The sequence below is a fragment of the Triticum aestivum genome, chromosome 4A (genome assembly GCF_018294505.1).
Source record: "Triticum aestivum cultivar Chinese Spring chromosome 4A, IWGSC CS RefSeq v2.1, whole genome shotgun sequence".
NCBI classification, from domain to species: domain Eukaryota; kingdom Viridiplantae; phylum Streptophyta; class Magnoliopsida; order Poales; family Poaceae; genus Triticum; species Triticum aestivum.
In genome coordinates, this window is record NC_057803.1 from 73,917 (window position 1) to 100,609 (window position 26,693).

Consider the following 26,693-nt stretch of genomic DNA (forward strand, 5'->3'; position numbering starts at 1 on the left):
TTACTAGCTAGCATGTCGAGTCCTCTCTATACGTATAGTACATAGCATCGACTAAGCACAGAGATACGAGAGGACACTTCTCTCTATTAGCTAGCTAACACAATATATGAAACCCCTACATTAACCCTACAAAACCCCCAAAACCCCCAAACCCCCTGTCGGTGTCAAAACCGGCGGATCTCAGGTAGGGGGTCCCGAATTGTGTGTCTAGGATCGATGGTAACAGGAGACAGGGGACACGACATTTACCCAGGTTCAGGCCCTCTCTATGGAGGTAATACCCTACTTCCTGCTTGATTGATCTTGATGAATATGAATATTACAAGAGTTGATCTACCACGAGATCGTAATGGCTAAATCCTAGAAGTCTAGCCTATATGGGTATGGTAATGAGTATATGGGGTATCCCCTCCCTGGACTACCCCTCCTTCAGTTTATATATACACCGAGAGGATCTAGGGTTTACATGGAGTCGGTTACATAAGAAGGAATCTTCGATCGCCAAGCTTGCCTTCCACGCCAAGTAGAGCCCAATACGGACACGGTGCAGTCTTCGGCCTTCATGTCTTCACAGCCCATCAGTCCGGCCCATGGATAACAGGCCGGACGCTCGAGGACCCCTTAGTCCAGGACTCCCTCAGTAGCCCCTGAACCTGGCTTCAATGACGAGGAGTCCGGCGCGCAGATTTGTATTCGGCATTGCAAGGCGGGTTCCCTCCTTCTGAACTCCAGAATTCGGATGAAGTAAGTATATCCGGACCTGTGTATATAATGGCAGAGAATGTAATACCCCACGAGCCCAACTTGTTGATAATTTTTCATGACATCATATCATGCCTGCCCGGTTACTATTTCCAACTGTCGGCTAGCGAGCTGCCCCATGTCTCGGGGTGCGGTTTTACTGGCACGTCTTGTCAAGGCAGAGATCGTGTCCCTTTATTTACGAGATTTTCATTAATGCAGGCATGGGTAACCCAACCGTCCCCTGGGTACAACTCCTTGGTGATAGGTAAGTTTAGAGACCCCGGGGGAGACGCCCAATATTCGAGGCCTTTTATATAGGGACCCAGTCTCCTTTTCTTCCCTTGCGCTTGCGTCTTCCTCAACCCCAGCCACCCCAAGTTCCAACCCTTGGGTTCCAATCGCCACCAGCCCTAGTCATGTCCGGATCCAACCATCAGGGCCGGTGGGTGGCTTCTTTTGTCACAGAGCAGGACATTGCGAAGCTCCGCGTAGCGAGGTATCTAACCTCAGAAATCTTTCATCAGCTTCCGGCACAAGGGCAAGTCATACCGACCCCCAGATCTGGCGAGAGGGCCGTATTTGTATCCCACTTTCTTCACGGGCTAGGGTTCGCGCTTAACCCCTTCGTCTGGGGGCTCATGTTCTACTATGGGCTAGATTTTCACGATCTGGCCCCGGACTCTATTCTCCTCATCTCAACATTTATCGTCACGTGTGAAGCCTTACTGCGGACTCCTCCGCACTTTGGTTTGTGGCTCAAGACCTTTGACGTGAGGTCGCAGGTGACAGAGGAGGAGCAGGCAGAGTGCGGCAATGTCACAATAGGCAAGTTGGCCGGTGTGGTTTGGCCCAAATGATCTTTCGCCAAATCTTCCGACATATGGCAGCAGGGGTGGTTTTATATCAACAAGCCATGGGGCCCCAAGTGGGCAGCTACACCTGCGCTCCGGCCTGACCCTCCAATTCAGCTTGCTTCGTGAGTCAATAAGGGATTGGACTGGGGATCCATCAATGAAGTGCAGACTCTGCATAGTCGCATCCGGAGCCTTACCGAGAAGGGCATCGATCTTGTGAACGTCGTTCAAATAATGCTAGTCCACCGGATCTTGCCATGTCAGCGGCGGCCTCTTCGTATGTGGGAGTTTGACCCAGAAGGGCGGCGGACTCTACAGCACTTCTTCGGCACTATGCATGGAGGAATGTGGAAATTATATTTCGGGGAACAAGAGCAATGGACGGACACCACCGAAGATGTTGGTCTCGACTGCAATCATCCGGACACTTCGGTAAGTACTCGATATCCGACCACCTTCAGTTCAGGCATCTCTTAACAAGATACTGAACAATCCGTCCCTGTACAGGACTGGATAAAGAAAACGATGCTAATCTAGTGTCCGGCGCCTCTTCCCGAAGGCCCTGCGACCGACCTGCGGACGAGAATGTTGATTCCGACACCGTATCAGGTGGCTGCATTCGGGGAAACCGAAATCCCTTTGCCCAAGGGCAAGAGTGCAGAGGGGGGCCTCCAGGGAAAGAAGAGGGTTGCCTCCGAAGATCAGGAGGAGAATCCTTCTAAGAGAGGAAAAACTCCATCGTCGAGCGGCTTGGGCCAGGCGAGCAAGGCTGCCGTAGAGTTCGATGACAAGGATGAACCTCGAGGCAGACAGTAAGCGAGGCTGGGTTACTTTGAACGCACCTCATTCTTTTCCTATTAGTGAAGTAATCATCCGATGTACGTTCGTCCATGCAGGTTAACGCCTAGTGCTTCTCAATCCTCCTCCTCCTCGGGAGATCTTCTTCCGAAGATGATGGAGAGTGTCACGCCTCCTCCAGCCACATCGCCCAACAGGGGAGATGATACCGAGGTATCGTCCCGACGGGCTCCTCCTTAACACCAATTAGTACAGGAAGCGAAGAAGGTGTTACCCGAAGGCAGTGCCTCTGTCACTCGGGGCTCCTGGATCAAGACTGGCGTCCCCGAACCGTCCGGTTTACAGCCGGAGATGATTCTGGAGGCAAGTGAGCGGGTTCCTTCTCAGGAATGTCATACTTCGGCAACGATTTCCGAAGACCCGGAAGCGCCGGACATGCTGACGGGCTTGCTATGACGAGCATCCATTTCAGAAGAGCATCGTACCTTGATGGCTACGGTGGTCAAAAGGGTTCTATCCGTGAAGAGTGGATTGAACGAGGCCTTCACGAGCCTTCTAAGAGGTTTTGAGGTTTGTGATATAGTTTTGTCAATTGAATTTTATTGACAGAATGCACCTGTTGTATATGCAGTAGCACCTGTCATCATCTAAGATAGTATACGGCCTGCAAATTCACTACGAGACTCGGACAGTACAGTCAGCTACAAGACGGAGTCCGACTGGAAGGTAAAGATGACCTCGTAAAGCATTCAAGATGTCCTTGTTTGGAAAAGTGGTCAACACGAGAATTGTTTGTCTCATCAAGGCGTGCATATTTGATATTTGGGCCATCTTCATCGGAAGTCATATGCAAATTCGATGGCCCGCGCAAGGAGCAAGACAGGAGTTTGGGCCAGATTCAGACTGAATCCGAGTTAGAGTAGAACTAGGACTCTAGGACGTGAATCGCGCCCTGACGGGGTCCCTCCCGGGCGTGCGGGGTTTCGGGTCTCAAAAGCACCCGCCGATTGTCCTGCGTATCGCACTGTCGGTCGGGTCTCCTTCGACGCGAGCTGTGGTGCATCACCCCCGGCGTCGAGGGTACACGTGACGTGTTCGTGTGTCAACAGCCACTTTAGCCCAAAAAGATGTTCTAATGAGTATAAATCTCAAGCAACCACAAAACAGTCGAGGAGCTTCTTGTGATCATAACTCATCTACATCAAAAAGAAACAAGTCGGCTCATAGTGAACCAAATTCAAACATATTGTGCCGGCCAAAGAAAAAACAGAATGGCCAGGACTTAAAATTCAGATCTTCTTGTGATCATAACCTGTCTACATGAAAAACAAACGGGCCGACGCATAGTGGACCTAATCCATACACATTGCGCCCATCGAATTTAGAAAAGAGCATGCTGGAACTTTCAGAATCAAAAGGGGAGCACAATATGAGAGCTGAGCCTGACAATGATATCCTTATCAGTACAAGTTTCATTTCTGGAGTTTATCTTAAGATCAAACACCAGATGCAACATTGATTCCTTAGTGTGGTTAGCAACTAAAGTGAAGTGATTAATACAAATACCTAACGATGCAAGGCAAAGGCAGAACTATAGAAGTATGTTTCAATACCTAACCAGAGATAATGGAATCATGAATAAGAATGGATTGCAAACAGAACATTTCATGAAAAATTTGCTTATAACGCAATCTTTCAATTAAACTAATTATGTGTGCTCTTATAAAAAAATTGGTGCTGAGGATAATCAGACTCCGTCCATCATCAGCTTAAACACAAAATACAACAGGAAACTATCTAGAATAAAGAGCTCAATAAATGACAAGTCAATTCTTTAGGTCAATAAACAAATCTATAAAGCATACACAGATAAACAATATATAAAGGGGGGAAAGTAATCCATTATTGAGTTCAAGAAAACACGAGTCAAATCAATTGGCAAACATTTTAAAGGTTGACCCAAATGACTTGTAATTTTAGCATCAACACTCACAGCAGCCACTTCAACACAAGAGGATATTCAATAAATATATATAACACAAAGCATACATCTGACAATCATAGCTTCCTAATCATACTTCTTTTATACATCAACAAAGAAGGTTAATAGTGGATCTAGTTAACACATACTACATCTCATGTGGATACGGAGAGCTAGGCCGATAAGAAGCACCACAACACTCAACAGCCCTCTAAGATAAAAAGGCCAAGTATGCTGACAACATATGCAGCTCATGTGGGTACGGAGAGCTAGGCTGATAAGAAGCACCACCACACTCAACAGCCCTCTAAGTGTTGACAGCATATTCATAATCGTCGGGTCAGATGAAAGGCGGAGCGTTGACAACATAACTTACCTCTAGTGTCGGAAAGAAGGTATGTTGAACAAGAGTTTGCTTGAGCAAATAAGGAGTGAAATTGATGCCTCTGGGATGGAAACTGGCAATCAACTTGCCATTGACATCAACCTGAAACAACCAGTCGTCAGTCGTCACACCTGATCAAAATGAGCAACCCATCATCCCCAGGCAGAACTAACACATAGTGGTCACTGTAGGGACACTGACACTGCTGGCTGATCTCCGCAATGACCAATTAAACCCGACACTTGAAATCCCAGACCTCGCCTTGGTGGTTCTGCTGCATCACCCAGATATCAATGGCTGTCATTGGATAATCAGGACATGAGAAGGCAAGCATGTCACCCATCTCAAACAGTTCACCGTCACCCGGGGCGCAGATGAGGTGATGCGGGAGGCAGATGAACCGGCACGATCTCCTCATCGTTGGTGTCGAATACCCCTATGAGACCATCTGTGTACCATATGCTACCTTGAAACAGGAGTCCGTGGTAATGTGCGAATCCGGCGAGACGAGGGCACCCTATGTGCCTCGGCGGCGGCTGGCCGGAGCCTAATGTGAAAACGTAGATGGAGGCCTGTCGGTGCAGCAACAGTCGGTACTCACAAACACATCAAAAGGTAGTGGTTTTTGAGGGAGTGCTGATGCAATTTTACTACTACAAAGTACAAACAGAATTCTGACAAACGTACATAGACGATGAAGGAATTTCACAAGCAATAACTAACCAGTCTACGATTATGTGGCCATCACACCACCCAAATCATTGTGGGAATTGAACACAAGACCTCCTGTCTATCTCTTAAATGTAACAACCAAAGACTTATGCACCTTTCATATTTACTAATCCCAACTCACTCTAAATATACGAGTGGCAGTCATCATGTTTATTTATTTATTTTGCGAGAAAAGGAGTTGATATTAAAACGGCCAAATTACTGAAAGGTCCACACAGAAAAGGAAATTACAACCAAGCCCCTCTGCAACCCGACTACGCCGGCGCCGTGGACGAGCCGGTGACGCGTCATTTGCCGCTGCTCGCTGACGCCTTGGATCGAAGCAGCCCCCGGGCAAAACGGGAAGTCTCCGATCAACGGTCCCTGAGAACCTACACCCATGGATATAGGTATTCTTGGTTTGATTTAGTCCTTTTCGTTTGGCTAAGCGACCTGGGCCAGGTATTTGTATGTTGATGGGCCTTTTATGAGCTTTCAGAGAGACCGTGAAAAAATAATTGGGTCAAAATAAATCAACATTGTTGGAACTGAACACATGACCTCATGTCCGGATCTTCAACGTAACAACCAATGACCTATGCACGATTCACATTTACTAATCCCAACTCGCTCTCTAAATATAGAGTGGCAGTCCTGATGTTTAGGGCGAGCTAATTAAGCGAACGAGCTAATTAAAGAAAGGATTATGGGTTTAAATAAAATATTTAAACGAATGTGACTAACTAAAAAACAATATGGGTAAACAGGTGGAATAATTAAAAGAAAGATTGTGGTCTTAATAAATAGAATATTCAAATAGATGAGGCTAATTAAAGGAAGCACTTGAGGTAAAAGGGTGGGATAATTGAAAGGAAGGGCTGCTAAATTAGAAAATGAAGGATTTGATTCCCAACTAAAACGGATGAGGACGTCATGGTAATTAAAGGAAGGGTTATACTTAAATAAAATCAGTAAGAGATGGCTAAATTGCAACGTCTTTTTTATTGTTCATTTTGTAGAAGGATATTGCATTGCAATATGTTCTTCATAGTGAATCCGGTGTGTGGGACATTATGCCGACACAAACCATCATTTTTTTCCATTACAACGCACGGGCATATATATAACGGAATAATTATGAGCCCGTGTATATTATATATAAAGAATGTTTTACAGATGGATGATATATACTATATCTCATCCATATATGCTTTACAGATGATTATCGATGTCTCTCTCCGAAACAAATTACTGTACGTAATTAATTAATTAATAAGCTAGCCATGCATGCATGGACGCAAGAATTGATGATTATCGATCAAAATCGCGGGCCGCCACAATCTTATGATCACGTACGTGCACTAGTAGCCACCGGCAGCGGCGGCGGGAGTGGCGGTTGCTGCTGCTGCTTCGGCGGCGGGAGCTTTGTAGCCACCGGCAGCGGCAGCGGGAGTGGGAGTGGTGGTTGCTGCTGCTGCTTCGGCGGCGGGAGCTTTGTAGCCACCGGCAGCGGCGGCGGGAGTGGGAGTGGTGGTTGCTGCTGCTGCTTCGGCGGCGGGAGTGGGAGTGGCGGTTGCTGCTTCTGCGGCGGGAGCTTTGTAGCCACCGGCAGCATCAGTTCCGTTAGAGGCGCCGGCGGCGCCCTTGGCTGCGACGCACATGGCGGCGATGGTCCTGGTGAGGGCGGCCTCAAAGACGGTGAACTTGACCTCGGGCGCCTCGGCAACGGTGGCGGCGTAGGCCTTCTTGACGGCGGACTCGAGGGCAGGGACGAACTTGTAGCCCGCGTATGCGCCGCCAGTGGTCTCCTTGATGGCCTTGTCGAAGGCGGACTCGAAGACGGTGAACTTGTCGTTGACGGGGGCAGCGTCGGCGGCGGTGGCGGCAATCCTGAAGGCGGTGTCGATCTGGTTGACGGCCTGCATCTCGGCGGCGGGGATGGGGCCCTTGACCTCCTCGGTGGCGGGCTTGACGCCGTGGATCTCGAGGGTGCCGGCGATGATGCGGAGGGACTCGCTGAGGATGGCGATGAAGGAGTCGTACTTGGCCTCGGGGGTGGCGCCGTCGGCGGAGTCGTAGGCGAGCTTCTGGGCCATGCCGATCTTGGCGGTGAAAGTTGAGGCGTTGGACCCCTTGAAGACGTCCGCTATAGCCCTGTCCACGTCCGGGATGTAGGTGTCGGTGAACTTCTTGTACTTGTCCGGCCCAGGGACGACGGCGGCGGCCGCCACGGCCGCCTTGAAGGCGTTGTTCACCTGCTCCATCACATTCTGCTCCTCGGTCGTCGCCTTGGGCTGCGTCCCAGCTGGCCCTTTAGGGGCGTAGCCGCCGGCAGGGGTGGCGGGGGCAGGGGAGGCGGGGGCCGGGGTGGCGGGGCCGTAGCCGGCAGTGGCAGGGGTGGCGGGGGCCGGGGTGGCGGGGGCGTAGCCGGCATCGGCGGCGTAGGAGACGGCTGGCCCCGCCACAAGGGCGACGGCCAGGAAGAGCGCCACCGTGCGCTGCAGCTGCACCGCCATTGCTGCTTCTCTTGCGATTGCGATTGCGATATCGATGCTTGGTTCCTTGGTTGGAGGAGAGGATGGATGGATCAAGATTCATGGAGGTGGCTCTCCTTATATACCTGCCAGCTGCATGAATCAAGGAGAGGGGAGGGTGAGAGGCCACGAGAGATTTACGCGCCATGCCCAAATTAGCCACTCCTTTTTAAAGGTGTACCTGCTCTGCTCCCTCGATCGGTCACCAAATAGATGGCCTATAAATAAATTATTAAGTCAAAAGTCAATGCTTTCTATGTTTGTCCACTAATATACTCCCTTCGTACTTTAGTGATCTATAAACGCTTTAATATTAGTATATAAAGGGAGTACTTATTAAAAATATGGAGATTATTGTTGTCCTCTCGCCGTTACAAGCACACGGGATGTTGGGGCCGGTGGACTAAGATGTTGAAACCGACATGACGCCGAGCTACAACAGGCGCACGGAAAAAGAATGGCGTGGCGGTCTTGGGACCACCGGACGCCAATGCTGGAACTAGTGTGTAGTGGTGTTGGGATCAGCATGACGACAAGTTAGTTACAACGGCATGCGGATGTTGCAACGGTGGGAGGCTGTGTTGGGACTGGCACCCGGCAATGTTGTGACAGGTGTAGTGTGGAGCTGCAACGGCGAGATGTGGCGGCGGCCGCGCTCATGCAAGCAATGGTGCACCGAGCTATGGCCAGTGATAGGAGGTGCTACAAGTAGTATAATGTGCTGCTGCGACGGTGCTGGGAGGTGCCAACGAAGAGTTGTGACTGACTAAGTTATGGATTAGGGGGTGCTCGGTATGTCGGTTGCCAGTCCTTTGGGCTGGGCCAAGGACACCAACCGCCCCTCTAACCTCATCAACTGGTGGACCTCGTTCATTTGGTGTAAGAATGATGGGAAGGAATGGTCAAAAACTTGATGTGTACCCCAAGATTCCAAGGTAGATTGCCGAGTATTTGCCAACCGACTTATTTGTAACCCTAGGTACCTCGGTATCTATACAATGAGGCCTTAATTACCATTGGATTTCCTTATGTACCCCGCTGTCACAGGAGGGTAGGACAAAATATGTCATGCAAGTTTTTATTATAAGCATGTATGACTATATACGAAATACATGCCTACATTGAATTGATGAATTGGAGCTATTGTGTATCACTCTAGGTTCTGACTGTTGTATGATGAATGTCATCCATACAAATAAACATCGCTGATCCAATGCCTACGCTTTGCTCATATTGTCTTTGCTAAGTTACTACTACAGTTGTTGCTACTGTTACAATTGCTACAAAACTGCTATCGTCAATGTTACCTTTACCGCTATTATCAAAATATCACACTACTGTGCTACTAAACACTTTACTGCAGAGAATAACTTTCCAAGCGTGGTTGAATTGACAACTCAACTGCTAAAGACTCACAAATGTTATTTGGGCCCCCTTTGTGTTGAATCAATAAATTTGGAGAAATGCTACCCTCGAAGACTGTTGCGATCCCTATACTTGTGGGTGGGTCATCTATCTTCATCTTGAGAAACAATTAGTGCATTCATACTGATGGGGCTGCTCTCTAGTGTTTGTTATCTAGATGCAATATTATTCTCTTCACATTTACATCTTAGAGCATCTCCAGCCGCGCCCCCAACAGGCCCTCCCTAGGCGTTTTTGCCGCGCCGGCACCCAAAAATCGGCCCAATCGCGCCCCCAGGAGCCCTTTTTAGCCGGTTTGGGCCGAAACTGACGCCGGTGGACCCAGGCCAAACCCGGCGCGCTGGGGGCGCCCGGGGACGCCGGGGCGAACGGTTTTGGCGCGAAAGAGCCACGGGCCAGCCGCGTCAGCAAGACGACGCCTCGTCTTCCCCAGAGCGCCTCGATTTCCTGCGGGGAATCAATGGCAAGGCTGCCGCCGGTCAGCCTTCCACTGATTCCTCACGAGACGGCGCGTCACGGCGGCGTGGCGATGCCTCCCCTCCCGCCACGCGTACACACGGCACGGGCTATAAAGACCCGCCGCTCCCCCTCGCCGCTGGCCACACCAGCCCGAGCCCAAACCAGCCGCCGCTGAGCTCTGCTCTTTCCCGTCCGCGCCGCCGAGCTCTATCTCCCCCGTCCTCCCCTTCCCTCCTTCCCTCTGCAGTGATGGCCGGATGCTTCCCTGGCGACGCCGCGGTAGCCAACGGCTTCGGCCGCCGCTCGCTCCAGTCGTCAGAAGCATGGCTTCTATTCGAGGCCAACATCCCGACGCCGCCGGACATGCGCGCCGGGCCAACGGGGTGGAGGCTCAGCAGCGGCAGCGTCCCCATCCCCCCGGTGCCCGATGTCGACGCGCGCCCTGACATCTACGCCGCCGAGGTCGACCGCGTGTGGTCGTCCCTGACTGACGAGAAGCGCACCCTCCCCCAGTACGCCGCCAACAACCACGCGGCGTGGGCGGAGTATTTCCAGCGGCGGCAGGCACAGCGGATGGCGTCCACGAACGGGGCGCCGGTCGTGGGGGGCCTCAAGAACAGCGACGGCCGCCGCCTCTGGTGGGGCGTCACCGGCCGCACATTGCACGGGGTACTAGAGTACCTCGAGGGCGGCAACAACCCGCCGCTGGCATACCCTGCCGCAGCGTCGCCCCCCCCCCCCCCCCGCCCGCTGGAGCACTGGGCCGTGGGTCACCAGGAGGTTTGGCTCTTCCTTCGCGTGCGGTCGTCCCTGACTGACGAGCAGCGCGCCCTCCCCCAGTACACCGCCGACAACCACGCGGCATGGGTGGCGTATTTCCAGCGGCGGTAGGCACAGCGGATGGCGTCCACGAACGGGGCGCCGGTTGTGGGGGCAACAAGAACAGTGATGGCCGCCGCCTCTGGTGGGGCGTCCCTGGCCGCACATTGCACGGGGTGCTGGAGTACCTCGAGGGCGGCAACAACTCGCCGCTGGCATACCCTGCCGCGGCGCCCGTCCCCCCGTCCCACCCCCTCCCCCCCCACCCCCCCCCCCGAGCGCTGGGACATGGGTTCCCAGGAGGTTTGGCTCTTCCTCCTCCTCCCACTCTACCGGCTCGCCGGCGCTCGTCGGCGTCAAGCCAGAGCCCGCCAGGGAGACGCCGCTCGGTCGGCGCACCCGCAGCGCCGACATCGTCATTAACGAGGGCGGCCGGCGCGCCTCCTCCTCGGCACCTCCGTGCTTCGTCAAACCGAAGACGGAGCCGGGGCTTGCCGCCGTCAAGCGCGAGCCGGGGCTCGCCGGCGGCGTCAAGGAGGAGGAGCTCGACGACGAGGCGCCCCTGAAGTGGGAGCGCGACGAGGCGGCCTTGGAGTGCTTCGAAGCCCGGCGCCGCGGCCGGGACGAGGGAGGGGTCGTCGTCCTCGTCAATAGCGACGACGATGCCGCGCCGCCGCCACCGGTCTGAATTGGAGACGCCGGGCAGGGGTCCAGCAGCAGGGGCGGCCGCGCCATCAAGAAGGAGAAGGCCGCTGACGACGACGAGGACGGCGGCGACATCGGCGGCTTCGCCGCGCACAGCGACTTCTTCGCCCTGTAGATGTCTTTTTTAAAAATAATTTATGTAAACTCCGAACATGTTGAATATGAATGCAAGTTAGCCGAATTTATGCCGAGTTTGGTCCAACTTTACCGAATTCAGATCTTTTAAAATAAAAAAATACGCGCCTGGGGCGACCCTGGGGCGAGCGGCTGGGAACACGCTCGCCCCCGCGCCGATTTTATCACCGGCTCGCCCCCAGGGGGCGCGTAAAATCGCCGCCTGGGGGCCAACGGCTGGAGATGCTCTTACATGCTTGGATTGTGACAAATGTGTTGTTTTGTTTCCCCAACTACAGAAGTCAATCAATAAGACCGCAGAAACTTGGGGTTGAAGTGTCTTCACTATGAAATCAGTATGCTTCTTTTCGTTCTTCAACTGTCTGATTGGCTGGCACAAATATCATCCTTACAATCCCAATTAAAGAGGACTTGGAAGACGGGTGGGTGTGGTACCACCCGTCTGCATACAACCTACTCTCTCCGTCTGTTAATAAGTGTACATCTAACTTTCATTCTAAGTCAAAGTTTTGAAATTTTAACCAACTTTATAGAAAATAATAGTAACACATATGACATCAAATTGATATATTATGAAAGTACATTTCGAATTGAATCTAGTGATACGAATTTGGTGCCATAAATATTTTTACTTTTTTCTAGAAAGGTGGTCAAAATTTTAAAACTTTGACTTAAGACAAAAGCTAGATGTACACTTATTCGCAGACGGAGGGAGTATGCAAGAAACTGGAAAGAGTATGAGCGGGTGAAGAAGGACAAGCAAATCAGGATGGAAAATAGTTTCAGTTGGAACTCCATATGGTGAGCGCCGTGTCCGATGAAGGTAAAACAATTTATATGGAGAGCAGCTCATAATAGTCTTCCCCTGTGTATACAAATCTCAAGCAAAGAGGAGATGTTGATACAGTATGCCCGGTCTACCAACGCAGAGATGAAGATGGTGCGACGCCTGTGGAGAGAGATGGGCCTGGAGCATGTACGTGCTAAATGTAAGGACCTCAATGATCCAAAGGAGGCAGCACATATATGCACTACTACATGGCCCGAATTGCAAGCATTGTTGCACTGATTTGGATTTGGTGGAATGCAAGGAACAAGCTACGAGCAGAAAATAAAAAGCTTGATGTTAAAGGTCTGCTACGGCAGGTTAGAGTATATTGTTAGAAGGGAGAGAGGGATCTACTTGGAGTACAAGCCAAGCCAGAATATTTGCTAGTCTAACCTATGTTTCCTAATACAATCACGTTACTCAACATCACCCCGCAGTCACAACGATAGCGACGCAGACGGTGAGACTGGAAAAGAATCCGAAGGCAAGCCGACGGATACCCCCCATAGTCATAACGTTCGACGCATCGCAGAGTCGTGGCTGGAGTGGAAACCGACGAGGTTGCTCAAGCAGGCAGTAGCCCTTTGTGCCGTTTGTCGTGAAGGAAATATGCCCTAGAGGCAATAATAAAGTTATTGTTTATTTCCTTATTTCATGATAAATGTTTATTATTCATGCTAGAATTGTATTAACCGGAAACATAATACATGTGTGAATACATAGACAAACATAGTGTCACTAGTATGCCTCTACTTGACTAGCTCATTGATCAAAGATGGTTAAGTTTCCAAACCATAGACATGAGTTGTTATTTGATCAATGGGATAGCATCATTAGGAGAATGATGTGATTGACTTGACCCATTCCGTTAGCTTAGCACTTGATCATTTTTGTTTACTACTACTGCTTTCTTCATGACTTATACATGTTCTTATGACTATGAGATTATGCAACTCCTGAATACCGGAGAAACACTTTGTGTGCTAACAAATGTCACAACGTAACTGGGTGATTATAAAGGTGCTCTACAGGTGTCTCCGATGGTACTTGTTGAGTTGGCATAGATCAAGATTAGGATTTGTCACTCCGATTGTCATAGAGGTATCTCTGGGCCCTCTCGGTAATGCACATCACTATAAGCCTTGCAAGCAATGCAACTAATGAGTTAGTTGTGGGATAGTGCATTACGAAACGAGTAAAGAGACTTGCCGGTAACGAGATTGAACTAGGTATTGGGATACCGACGATCGAATCTCAGGCAAGTAACATACCGATGACAAAGAGAACAATGTATAGTGTTATGCGGTTTGACTGATAAAGATCTTCGTAGAATATGTAGGAACCAATATGAGCATCCAGGTTCCGCTATTGGTTATTGACCGGAGACACGGTCATGTCTACATAGTTCTCGAACCCGTAGGGTCCGCACGCTTAAAGTTCTGTGACGATCGGTTTTATGAGTTTATATGTTTTGATGTACCGAAGGTAGTTCGGAGTCCCGGATATGATCACGGACATGACGAGGAGTCTCTAAATGGTCGAGACATGAAGATTGATATATTGGAAGCCTACATTTGGACATCAGAAGAGTTCCGGGTAAAATCGGGATTTTACCGGACTACCGAAGGGGTTACCGGAACCCTCCCGGGGGCTAATGGGCCTTGTTGGGCCATAAGGGAAAGAAAGAGGGGGCAGGCAGAGCGCCTCCTCCCCTCTGTCCGAATTGGACTAGGAGAGGGGGCGGCACCCCCCTTTCCTTCTCTTTCTCTCCCTTCCTTTCCCCCTCCTAGTAGGAGTAGGAAAGAGGGGAATCCTACTCCTAGTAGGAGGAGGATTCCTCCTCCTGGCGCACCAACAAGGGCCGGCCGGCCTCCCCCTTGCTCCTTTATATACAGGGGCAGGGGGCACCTCTAGACACATAAGTTGATCACAAAGATCTCTCCCAGCCGTATGCGGTGCCCCCCTCCATCATAATCCACCTCGGTCATACTATAGCGGTGCTTAGGCGAAACCCTGTCACGGTAGCTTTATCAACATCGTCATCACGCCGTCGTGTTGACAAAACTCTTCCCCGAGCTCTACTGGATCGTGAGTTCGTGGGACGTCACCGAGCTGAACATGTGCTGAACGCGGAGGTGCCGTACGTTCGGTGCAGAGGATCGGTCGATCGTGAAGACGTACGACTGCATCAACCGCGTTGTCATAACGCTTCCGCTTAACAGTCTATGAGGGTATGTGGACAACACTCTCCCCTCTTGTTGCTATGCATCACCATGATCCTGCGTGTGTGTATGATTTTTTTTTTGAAATTACTACGTTCCCCAACAGTGGCATCCGCGCCTGGTTTTATGCGTAGATGTTATATGCATGAGTAGAACACAAGTGAGTTGTGGATGATACAAGTCATACTGCTTACCAGCATGTCATACTTTGGTTCGGCGGTATTGTTGGATGAAGCGGCCTGGACCGACATTACGCGTACGCTTACGCGAGACTGGTTCTACTGATGTGCTTTGCATATAGGTGGCTGGCGGGTGTCAGTTTCTCCAACTTTAGTTGAACCGAGTGTGGCTACGCCAGGTCCTTGTGAAGGTTAAAACATCACTAACTTGACAAACTATCGTTGTGGTTTTGATGCGTAGGTAAGAACGATTCTTGCTCAGCCCATAGCAGCCACGTAAAATTTGCAACAAAAAAGTAGAGGACGTCTAACTTGTTTTTGCAGGGCATGTTGTGATGTGATATGGTCAAGACATTATGCTATATTTTGTTGTATGAGATGATCATGTTTTGTAACCGAGTTATCGGCAACGGGCAGGAGCCATATGGTTGTCGCTTTATTGTATGCAATGCAATCGCCCTGTAATTGCTTTACTTTGTCACTAAGCGGTAGAGATAGTCGTAGAAGCAATAGTTGGCGAGACGACAACGATGCTACGATGGAGATCAAGGTGTCGCACCGATGACGATGGTGATCATGACGGTGCTTAGGAGATGGACATCACAAGCACAAGATGATGATGGCCATATCATATCACTTGTATTGATTGCATGTGTTGTTTATCCTTTATGCATCTTATTCTGCTTTGTTTGACGGTAGCATTATAAGATGATCTCTCACTAAATTTCAAGGTAAAAGTGTTGTCCCTGAGTATGCACCATTGTCAAAGTTGGTCATGCCGAGACACCACGTGATGATTGGGTGTGATAAGCTCTACGTTCATCGAAAATGGGCGCAAGCCAGTTTTGCATACGCAGAATACTCAGGTTAAACTTGACGAGCCTAGCATATGCAGATATGGGCTCGGAACACTGAGACCGAAAGGTCGAGCGTGAATCATATAGTACATATGATCAACATATGATGTTCACCATTGAAAACTACTCCATCTCACTGATGATCGGACATGGTTTAGTTGATTTGGATCACGTGATCACTTAGGTGATTAGAGGGATGTCTATCTAAGTGGGAGTTCTTAAGTAATATGATTAACTGAACTTAAATTTATCATGAACTTACCCATGCCTGCATTGATGAGAATCCCGCAATAAGGGGGCACGATCTCTGTTTCGACAAGACATGTTGATAGCAACCGCGTCTTGAAGCGTGGAATGGCAGAAGAAAAAAAGTTCGAAATTATAACCGGACATACATGATGTCGTGTTGGAAAAAACCTGTCAATAGATTAGATTCGTGCAAATATTATATTCTCTCTCTGCGGTTGTGTATGGTGTGTGTAACAGGTCAGGATACTATCATTGCATCTGAAGACTATCTTGGAGTTCGGAGAAAGGGGGAAGACAATATGCACGCTGAACTCCTCGTCATTGAAAGCCAGGTTCAGGGGCTACTGAGGGAATCCTGGACTAAGGGGTCCTCGGGCGCCCGACCTGTTATCCATGGGCTGGACTGATGGGCTGTGAAGACATGAAGGTCGAAGACTGCACCGTGTACGGATTGGACTCTACTTGGCGTGGAAGGCAAGCTTGGGGACCGAAGATTCCTTATTATGTAACCGACTCCATGTAAACCCTAGATCCCCTTGGTGTCTATATAAACCGAAGGGGATAGTCCGGAAAGCAGATGACATATACTCATTACCATATTCATAGGTTAGACTTCTAGGGTTTAGCCATTACGATCTCGTGGTACATCAAATCTTGTAATACTCATTGAGGGAGTCCTAGATTAGGGGGTCTCCGGACAGCCGGACTATATCCTTTGGCTGGACTGTTGGACTATGAAGATACAAGATTGAAGACTTTGTCCCGTGTCTGGATGGGACTCTCCTTGGCGTGGAAGGCAAGCTTGGCAATACGGATATGTAGATATCCTCCCTTGTAACCGACTTTGTGTAACCCTAGCCCCCTCCGGTGTCTATATAAACCGGAGGGTTTAGTCCGTAGGACAACACACAATCATACCATAGGCTAGCTTCTAGGGTTTAGCCTCTACGATCTCGTGGTAGATCAACTCTTGTAATACTCATAGCATCAAGATCAATCAAGCAGGACGTAGGGCATTACCTCCATCGAGAGGGCCTGAACCTGGGTAAACATCGTGTCCCCCGCCTCCTGTTACCATCCGCCTTAGATGCACAGTTCGGGACCCCCTACCCGAGATCCGCCGGTTTTGACACCGACATTGGTGCTTTCATTGAGAGTTCCACTGTGCCGTCACCATAAGGCTTGATGGCTCCTTCGATCATCGGTAGCGATGTGGTCCTGGGCGAGGTTTTTCCTCCCCGGACAGATCTTTGTATCCGGCGGCTTCGCACTGCGGGCCAACTCGCTTGGCCATCTGGAGAAGATCGAGATCTACGCCCCTGGCCACCAGGTCAAGTTCAGAAACTTGAATTACATTGCCGATATCCACGGAGACTTGATCTTCGACGGATTCGAGCCCATGTCAGGTGCACCGCACAATCACGACGAGTATGATTTAGCTCTACTCCGGACCTCAATCTGGAGCAAATTGCACCATCCGAGGACGGGTGGATAGACCCCGCCTTGGAGGCCGCACTCTCAGTGGCGATAGAGCCGGATACTAACTTCACCCCTTACGAGAGCCGTGTTGGCGAACCATGGGATTCGTCCCCGGCCACGGGCTCCGAACCGCCTGCATCCGTGCCCATCGAATCCGACTGGGCACCGATCATGGAGTTTACCTCCATGGATATCTTTCAGCACTCACCTCTTGGCAACGTGCTAAATTCATTATGGTCTCTCTCCTTGTCAGGAGAACCTTGGCCGAACTATGTCCAGCTAGAATGGGATGCGGACGATAAAGAAATTCGCTCCCCACCCACCACCCACTTAGTAGCCACTTTTGACGGTTAAACCGACATGCTCGATTTCGACTCCGAAGACATCGACGGTATGGACGACGATGCAGGAGACGAACAGGAACCACCGCCCATAGGGCGCTAGACCGCCACCTCATCATATGATATATACATGGTGAACACCCCCAAAGAAGGCAATGGCGACGAGACAGCGGAGGATGACCCCTTCAAGAAGCAACCCAAGCGCCGACGTCAGCGGCGCCGCTCTAAGTCCCGCCATAGCAAAAGTAGTGATAATGGCACAAGAGACAATAACACTCCGGATAGCGCCGAAGACGACAACAATCCCCTCCAGCACAATTTAGAGCGGGAGGGTAAACAAGCTAGCCCTCCAGAGCGGGCAGCAGATGGAGAATCGGAGGAGGACAATTACATGCCTCTCTCCAAAGACGAGGTGAGCCTCGGCGACGAAGAATCTATCGTGCCTGAGGATCCCGTCGAGCAGGAGCGCTTCAAGCGCCGGCTTATGGCCACAGCAAATAGCTTGAAGAAAAAGCAACAACAGCTTCAAACCGATCAAAATTTGCTAGCAGACAGATGGACCAAAGTCCGGGCGGCCGAGGAATATGAATTCGAGCGCCCCTCCAAGAGTTACCCAAAGCACAGGTTGCTACCTCATCTCGAGGAGGAAGCATTGAAACATACATCACCAGCGTATGATGTGGCTGACGGGCCACGTCGTGGCGGAGACAGGGAGGCATTTCAGCCCGAAGTCCAGCCCGCACCCCACCGCCAATCGAACAAAAATGCCAAGGCCCGGGGCAACACGCGGGACCTGTGAGACGTATTGGAAAACAAGGCAAAACATGCAAGATCGATCTACGGATCACGGGGGCGCGCACCAACACGTGACGATGATCATCACGCCGGATACACTAAAATCCGGCCGAGCCGAACATGGCAGACAAGACTCGTATGAACCACGTCATGATATAGCCCGGCACAGAGGTGCCGCACACCCCTTATGTTCACTGATGAAGTAGTGGATCACGAATTCTTAGAAGGGTTTAAACCCGTAAACATTGAATCATACGATGGTACTACAGACCCCGCGGTATGGATAGAAGACTTCTTCCTCCACATTCACATGGCCCGCGGGGATGACCTACATGCCATCAAGTATCTCCCGCTAAAACTCAAAGGGCCGGCTCGGCATTGGCTCAATAGCTTGCCAGCAAACTCCATCAGAAGTTGGGAGAACATGGCAGAGGCATTCTTGGACAATTTCCAGGGCACTTATGTGCGACCGTCGGACACTGACGATTTAAGTCATATAACTCGGCAGCCAGGGGAATCGGCCAGGAAATTCTGGACCCGGTTCCTAACCAAGAAGAACCAAATTGTCGACTGTCCAGATGCAGAGGCCTTAGCGGCATTTAAGCATAATAGCCGTGACGAATGGCTCGCCCGGCACCTCGGCCAAGAGAAGCCAAAATCCATGGAAGCCCTCACGACACTTATGACCCGCTTCTGTGCGGGCAAAGATAGCTGGTTGGCTCGTAGTACCAATACAAAAAGCAAACCTGGCATATCATAAGCCAGGGATAGCAATGGCAAACCACGACGCAACAAATACAAGCGCCGCAAATATGGTAAAAACGCCAAAAATACGGCAGTTAATGCTGGGTTTAGGGGCTCAAAGTCCGGTCAGCGGAATCCGGGTCCATCCAGTCTGGACCGCATACTCGATCGCCAATGCCAAATTCATGGCACCCCAGAAACGCCAGCCACCCATACTAACAGAGAATGCTGGGTCTTCAAACAAGCTAGCAAGGCAGGCGCCAAAGACGAAGAGGGGTCTCAAAGCGACGATAGCGACGAAGTGCCCAGATCATCAAACACAGGAGGGCAAAAGAAATCCCCCCCTATTCAATCGGTGAATGTGGTAAATACCACCCAAATTGCCAACTCGGACCTGATACGCACCCTTAGGGATGGCGACTCAATGGAACTAGCCGTCCCACAATATAAACTAGGTCCGGTCACCTTCAACCGCGCGGATCGTCCGGCTAATGCCAATCAGGGCAATCCAGCCGCACTAATCCTCGACCCAATAGTAGACGGGTTCCACCTCACTCGAGTCCTTATGGACGGAGGTAGCAGTTTAAATCTGCTTTACCAGGACACAGTGCGCAAGATGGGCATCGATCATTCGGCAACCAAACCCACTAAAGCCACTTTTAGAGGCATCATACCAGGTATGGAGGTTAGCTATACAGGCTCCATTGCCCTTGAGGTAATCTTTGGATCACCAGAAAATTCCCGCATCGAAGAGTTAATCTTCGAAATCGCCCCTTTCCGTAGTGATTATCAAGCACTGCTCGGGCGAACCGTGTTATCTCGATTCAACGCGGTGCCACATTATGCCTACCATAATCTCAAGATGCCCGGTCCATGTGGCGTCATCACGGTTCATGGCAAGGCCGAACCTTCCTTCGGCACCAACAAATACACCACTGCCTTAGCAGCAGAAACAACGAGTAGCACCTTGCAGCCGAACCTTGAGTCGATGTCCAGGCTCCCGGACACCGTCAAGGGGCTCCGAACTACTTCGCGGAAGGATACCCCGGCTCATCCAGAGCTCAACTAAACACTCCGATGAAGGCCATGACAGGCCGAACTCAGCGGTTCAACCGCCCCCCGGCACATAAACATTTCTTATATTTCCTTCGCAGGTTCACCTTTGCATCGACCAGGACGGACTACACGGAGGCAGCTTGAACGCGTTAGGGAATCCTTAAACATTCCCCGCAGTGACCGTCTGGCTATATTACAGATCCGCACTCAACCTCTCCCCCTGGTCACAGCAGGTGCGGCTATCACAACCCCTTTTATCACATTACTTGTACCCATACGCATAGACGTATTATTCAAATACAACATGTGGATTTATATGACATTTACCTGCTGATTATTTCTTATCAAAATCATTTTGTCAAGTGGCATCTGTACACAGCGATATGCCTTAAATATGCCAGGGGCTTCGTTTTTCCCGTAACACGGCAATAAAAGTCCGAACACCTTCATGGAAGTTCGGCACCCCGAACCTATAGCATTATATGCATCAGCTCCAAATCATGTCTTGGGCCAATAGTTGGGTTTGCCTGGCTCCCATGTTTTGGTACCTTCCGTTCCGCTATATTGGGAGAACTACTGCGTTTGTGTCCCGGTTCTTCCGGAATGAGCACCTCAGTAGAGAAAGCCGAAAACTGACTGTCATGATACAGCGAGAGCTGGTCAACTGTTTGAGCGGTTACAAAATCTCTAAGGATTTCTCCCGCATAATGCCATAACCAATGCAGCGTGCAATGGATCGGTTTTTTCTCCGATCAAGCGCTTATAGTACAGTCTTCCGAACACAAGGGGCTGCGCCGACCATACTAAAGCTCCTATGGCTAAGTGAGAGTGATAAAGCCCTATAGTCAAATTGGTTCATTGTGCTGAGCACCTCCTTCGAAGGACCCAAAACTGGGATAAAGAGTGCTCAGGTTTATCTCGAACACCCCCGTACTTTTTACGTGGGGGCAGAAGCCGACGACTGGCCAACTCTCAGGTTTAATATAAAAACGGCTACACAGGAGGGTATACTTTTATATAACAGGCGACAAATAAATGACCTTGTTCAAATATTACAAAGGACAACATGATTGGCATTCATGGAAATATAATGTCCTTGGTGCATAGCTCCGCTGCAAGGTAGGATCCTTTCAGGACACTCTCATAATATAATTTGGACTTGCGGTGCTCCTTCCCCTCTGGCGGTCCTCCGGTCATCAGCTTTTCGGCATCCATCTTCCCCCAGTGCACCTTTGCACGGGCGAAGGCCATTGGCGCTCCTTCTATATAGACCGACCGCTTGATGACATCAAGTCGAGAGCAAGCACTTACAAGCCGCCTCACGAGCCCGAAGTAGCTGCTTGGAATCGGCTCGGCAGGCCATAGCCGGATAACCATATCTTTCATGGCTAGTTCCGCCGCTTTATGCAGTTCGATCAGCTATTTCAGTTGATTGGCAAAAGGCACCGGATAATTCGGCGCCAAATACTGCGACCAGAAGAGCTTATCGGCGGTGTTCCTTTCTTCGGCTCGGTAGAATTGGGCGGCATCTGATATGCTGCAAGGTAGCTCGGCGAATACACCTGAGAAACCCAGATTCAAAATCAGAAACATAGTTTTCCCTTCAAATACTTGCTTTACATGGGAAAAGCCTTACCCGCCACGATCTTTCTCGCCTCTCGGATCCCCTGCAGGGCGCTTTGGGTTTCCCCCCGGGCATCGCTCGTGGCTTGACGCACCTTGGTGAGTTCAGACTCTTTCTCCGTTAAACTCTGCTCCAAGGTCTCGCATTTACTTACGGCCTCTTGCAGCTCCCACTCAGCTTTAATAACTCTGGCCTCGTGTTTCTCACGAAGAGTCCGCTCTATGGCCGCCTTTTTCTCGGCCTCGGCAACGGCCCTTTTGAGGGTCTCGACTTCGGTCATAACCCCTAGCACAAATTATGCGGCTTATTTCATACTGAACATTTATTTCACAATAAATGTGTGCAATGCTTGTGCATACCTTGCTTATCCCTCAACTGCATTTTCAATTAGCCAAGTTCTTCTATGGCCCACTCCAGACTTTGATTCAGTCCGGAGATCTCCGCAGTATGAGAGGCACCAGCCGCTATAGGTACCTACTTGAAATAGAAGAGAAATCAATGTCGTTCAATGAGTCTTCCTGCGATCATCAATTTGATCCCCTGTCTGGTTCTTTCTTTCTCCGAACAGTGTATCAGGGGATACTATCTATACTATGACACTCTTCGACAACTCATAAAACATACCTCAAAGCCTCTTATAAGGCTGATACAGGCTTCGTTCAGTCCATTCTTAGTCGACCGAATCTTCTCAATCACCGCACCCATAAGGGCACGGTGTTCATCAACGATGGAGGCGTCTTGCAGCGCCACCAACAAAGCATCCGACACTTCTGGATGGACAGAGGTCGCCGGCGGAATAGGCACGCCCCCTCCAGCTGAAGGAGGCTGCCTTCTTGATTCTGGAGCCGTGTAGGTCTCCAGAATCGCATCCGGTGGGGAGCCGAACTCAGGATCGCCCCCGCCGTTAGACCCCCATGGGAATCTTTTTCCCCACGTGTCTGGCCCCTGTGGTTTGACCTCCAGACGCCGCCTTCACGGTTTCTTCCTTTCCTCCTTGGTTGTAGTCCTTCTGGGACAAAGCCTCGGTGTTATGCACCTGTTTGGAGGAAGGGGCCTTTGGGGGCGTCCCGCTCTCCATAGCATTTGAGCTCAGCAGGTCCTCTGATGAGGATTGTTTGGTACGGGACCTCGCCGGACTATAAAAAATACATATATGCTCAGGCTAAAATACTAAGCCACGATGAGTCCGGACGCTTAAACATACTCAGATTTTATATACTTACGAGTTCACCAGGGGCTGGGCCCTGGGATCCCATGCCGGGCCGCTGTCGGCGACGACAGTGGGCTCCTCCGGAAGAGGAGCCCTTCCCCTTTTGGGCATTTCGGCCTCCAAGGGTGCGGAGGCCGTCCTCTTCCTTCTTCCCCCCGCAGGGGATTCATCTTCCTCCTCCTCTTCGTCCTCTTCGGAGGCGTAATGGGCACCGGACCTTCGGATACTGTGTCCGAAGTGCCGCGGCAACGAAGGCCGCCCCGGGTCTTTTTGGCCTCCTTCTCGGCCGTCTTCTTAGGCACCTTGTAAGGCGTCGGGACCAGCATCTTCGTCAGAAGTGGGATGGCAGGATCTTCGGGCAGCGGGGCCGGACAATGGATCCTCTCCACCTTCTTCATCCAGCCCTGCGAGAGTTGAATAAACACACTTTAAGCGCTTCCTTTGGGTCATGTGGATAGAAAAGTTGGATAAACACACCAAACTTGCAGGACGGGACAGTTGGTACCCGCAGTCCTCGGCAGAGTCCGGCCATGATTTGCTGGACTTGAAAAGCACCTTCCAAATGTCCTTGTGCGAGGAGCCGAAGAACCCTCGCAAGGTTTGGTGCCTAGCCGGATCGAATTCCCATAGATTGCAAGTCCGGTGTTGACAAGGCAGTACCCGGCGGACTAACATCACCTGGACTACGTTGACAAGTTCAATGTTCTTATCTCCCATATCTTTAACGCGCGTCCGGAGCACTGACAATTCATCGGACGAGGACCAGTCCAGGCCTTTCTTAACCCAGGATGTAAGCCGCAGAGGGGCGCCAGATCGAAACTGGGGAGCGGCGGCCCATTCCTTGCCGCACGGCTCAGTGATATAAAACCACTGCTATTGTCACTCCTTGACAGAATCATTAAAGGTTCCCGTTGGCCATATGACGCTGGGCATCTTGCTCACCATAGCGCCCCCACACTCGGCGTGCTCGCCGCCCACCACCTTGGGCTTCACATTAAAAACCTTCAGCCATAAACCGAAGTGCGGCGAAATACGGAGTAAAGCCTCACACACGACAATGAATGTCGAGATGTTGAGGAAGGAATTAGGGGACAGATCGTGAAGATCGATCCCATAATAATACATGATGCCACGAACGAACGGGTATAGGGGAAACCGTAGCCCGCGGACAAAGTGAGGGAGGAATACAACCCTCTCGTGGGGTTCCGGAGTGGGGACGATATGTCCCGCCGTCGGGAGACGGTGGCTAATTTTCTTGGCAAGATACCCGGCCTCCCGAAGCTTTTTGATATCCTTCTCTCGGACGGTAGAGGCCATCCATTTTCCTCCTGCTCCGGATCCGGACATCTTTGGAATACCTTTTGTGGGCAGAGAAGGTGAACGCTTGGGCGCTGGAGCCTGAGCAGAAGGGAATGAATCGGGAAGAAGGCGTGGGTGAAAAGAGTGAATCCTTGTCCCTTTATAGGGGCGGAAGAGGCGATGCGCCTCCCCACTCACCTGGTGAAACCTCTCATTCCCAGGCGCCGTAAGTGATGGCGCGGTTGGGTTACCCACATCCGTATTGATGAGAATCCCGTGATAAGGTGACACGATCTTTGTTTTGACAAGACGTGCCAAGGAAACCACCTCGTGATAAATGCAGTAGTTGGTTGAGAAAAACGGTTCGAATAATGACCGGGCCATGGTATGATGTCATGCTGTCAAACGTGTCAGCAGATTGGATTTGTGGAAATTTTATTCTCTCTACGGTGGTATGTGGAACTTATTTTGCAGAGCCGGACACTATCCTTGTGTTCAAAATGTTTTATGGAGTATTCGAAGGAAGAACCCGCCTTGCAATGCCGAAGACAAAACTGTGCGCCGAACTCATCGTCATTGAAGCCTGGTTCAGGGGCTACTGAGGGAGTCCTGGATTAGGGGGTCTCCGGACAGCCGGACTATATCCTTTGGCCGGACTGTTGGACTATGAAGATACAAGATTGAAGACTTCGACCCGTGTCCGGATGGGACTCTCCTTGGAGTGGAAGGCAAGCTTGGCAATACGGATATGTAGATCTCCTCCCTTGTAACCGACTTTGTGTAACCCTAGCCCCCTCCGGTGTCTATATAAACCGGAGGGTTTAGTCCGTAGGACAACATACAATCATACCATAGGCTAGCTTCTAGGGTTTAGCCTCTACGATCTCGTGGTAGATCAACTCTTGTAATACTCATATCATCAAGATCAATCAAGCAGGACGTAGGGTATTACCTCCATCGAGAGGGCCCAAACCTGGGTAAACATCATGTCCCCCGCCTCATGTTACCATCCGCCTTAGACGCACAGTTCGGGACCCCCTACCGGAGATCCGTCGGTTTTGACACCGACACTCATATTCATCAAGATCAATCAAGCAGGAAGTAGGGTATTACCTCCATAGAGAAGGCCCAAACCTGGGTAAACATCGTGTCCCCTGTCTCCAGTTACCATCGACCCTAGACGCACAGTTCGAGACCCCCTACCCGAGATCCGCCGGTTTTGATACCGACAATGGGCGGCACGGCCCCCGGCGCCGGACATGGAGGCCGACCACCCCGGGGGCGGCGCGTGGGTGCGGAAGCGGCAGCGGCTAGGGTTTAGGATCGATTAGGCTGATACCATGTTAGAGGGAGAGAGGGATTTGGTGGAATAGTTCGTTGTATTGCTTGAGCCTCGTGGACATATATATAGGAATACATGATCTACTTGGAGTACAAGGCAAAGCTAGAATATTTCCTAGTCTAACCTATGTTTCCTAATACAATCACGTTACTCAACACATATAATGCCCCGACCCGCAAAATAACCACCAAAATACAGGTCCGTGCAAAAAAACTGCCCGATCAGACACTGTAACCACGTCGAACCCGTAAAAAAATTTGAGGGCGCGGTAAAATCCCACCTCCAACCTGCGAGAACAAAGGGTTCCCCCTCGACCGGACGGTGCCCTGTATCTCAGAAAAGCGGTTGGTGGGAAGGACATTTCAGCCCTCGCACGTTCCCCACCCCCTTTCGCAGTCGCCCACCATCGGTTTCGCCCGTCCGCCACCGGCGATTCTGGCCATATCTGCGGACGGAATCACGCCGTTGGGGCGCCCCTCACCCAGTTTCACCTAGCCGCGTCACCGGCTCGCCGGATCCGCCGAGCCGAGCCGCCCCGAGTCACCGTCGCAGCCCCAGGATCGACCGCCGTAGAGCCACCAGTGAGTACTTGTGAACGCGGTCATGTAATGTTGGTCTAGACCACTTCATCTAACAATACCGCCGAATCAAAGTATGACATGCTGGTAAGCAGTATGACTATTATCACCCAGAACTCTTTGTGTTCTACTCGTGCATATAACATCTACACATAGACCTGGCTCGGATGCCACTATTGGGAAACGTAGTATTTCAAAAAAAATCTTACGAACACGCAAGATCTATCTAGGAGAAGCATAGCAACGAGCAGGGAGAGTGTGTCGACGTACCCTCATAGACCGAAAGCGGAAGCGTTAAGTAACGCAGTTGATGTAGTCGAACGTCTTCGCGATCCAACC

The 26,693-nt window shown here is 50.8% G+C and overlaps 1 protein-coding gene across 1 annotated transcript; it reads right to left on the reverse strand.

Annotated features, from left to right (window-relative positions):
- Positions 1-6,597: 6,597 nt before the first annotated feature.
- On the reverse strand, positions 6,598-8,051 carry LOC123081503 (pollen allergen Phl p 5.0101-like). Its single transcript, XM_044504074.1, has one exon. It carries the CDS (start codon positions 7,987-7,989, stop codon positions 6,835-6,837), a length of 1,155 nt encoding a protein of 384 aa, XP_044360009.1. The 5' UTR covers positions 7,990-8,051; the 3' UTR covers positions 6,598-6,834.
- Positions 8,052-26,693: the final 18,642 nt, after the last annotated feature.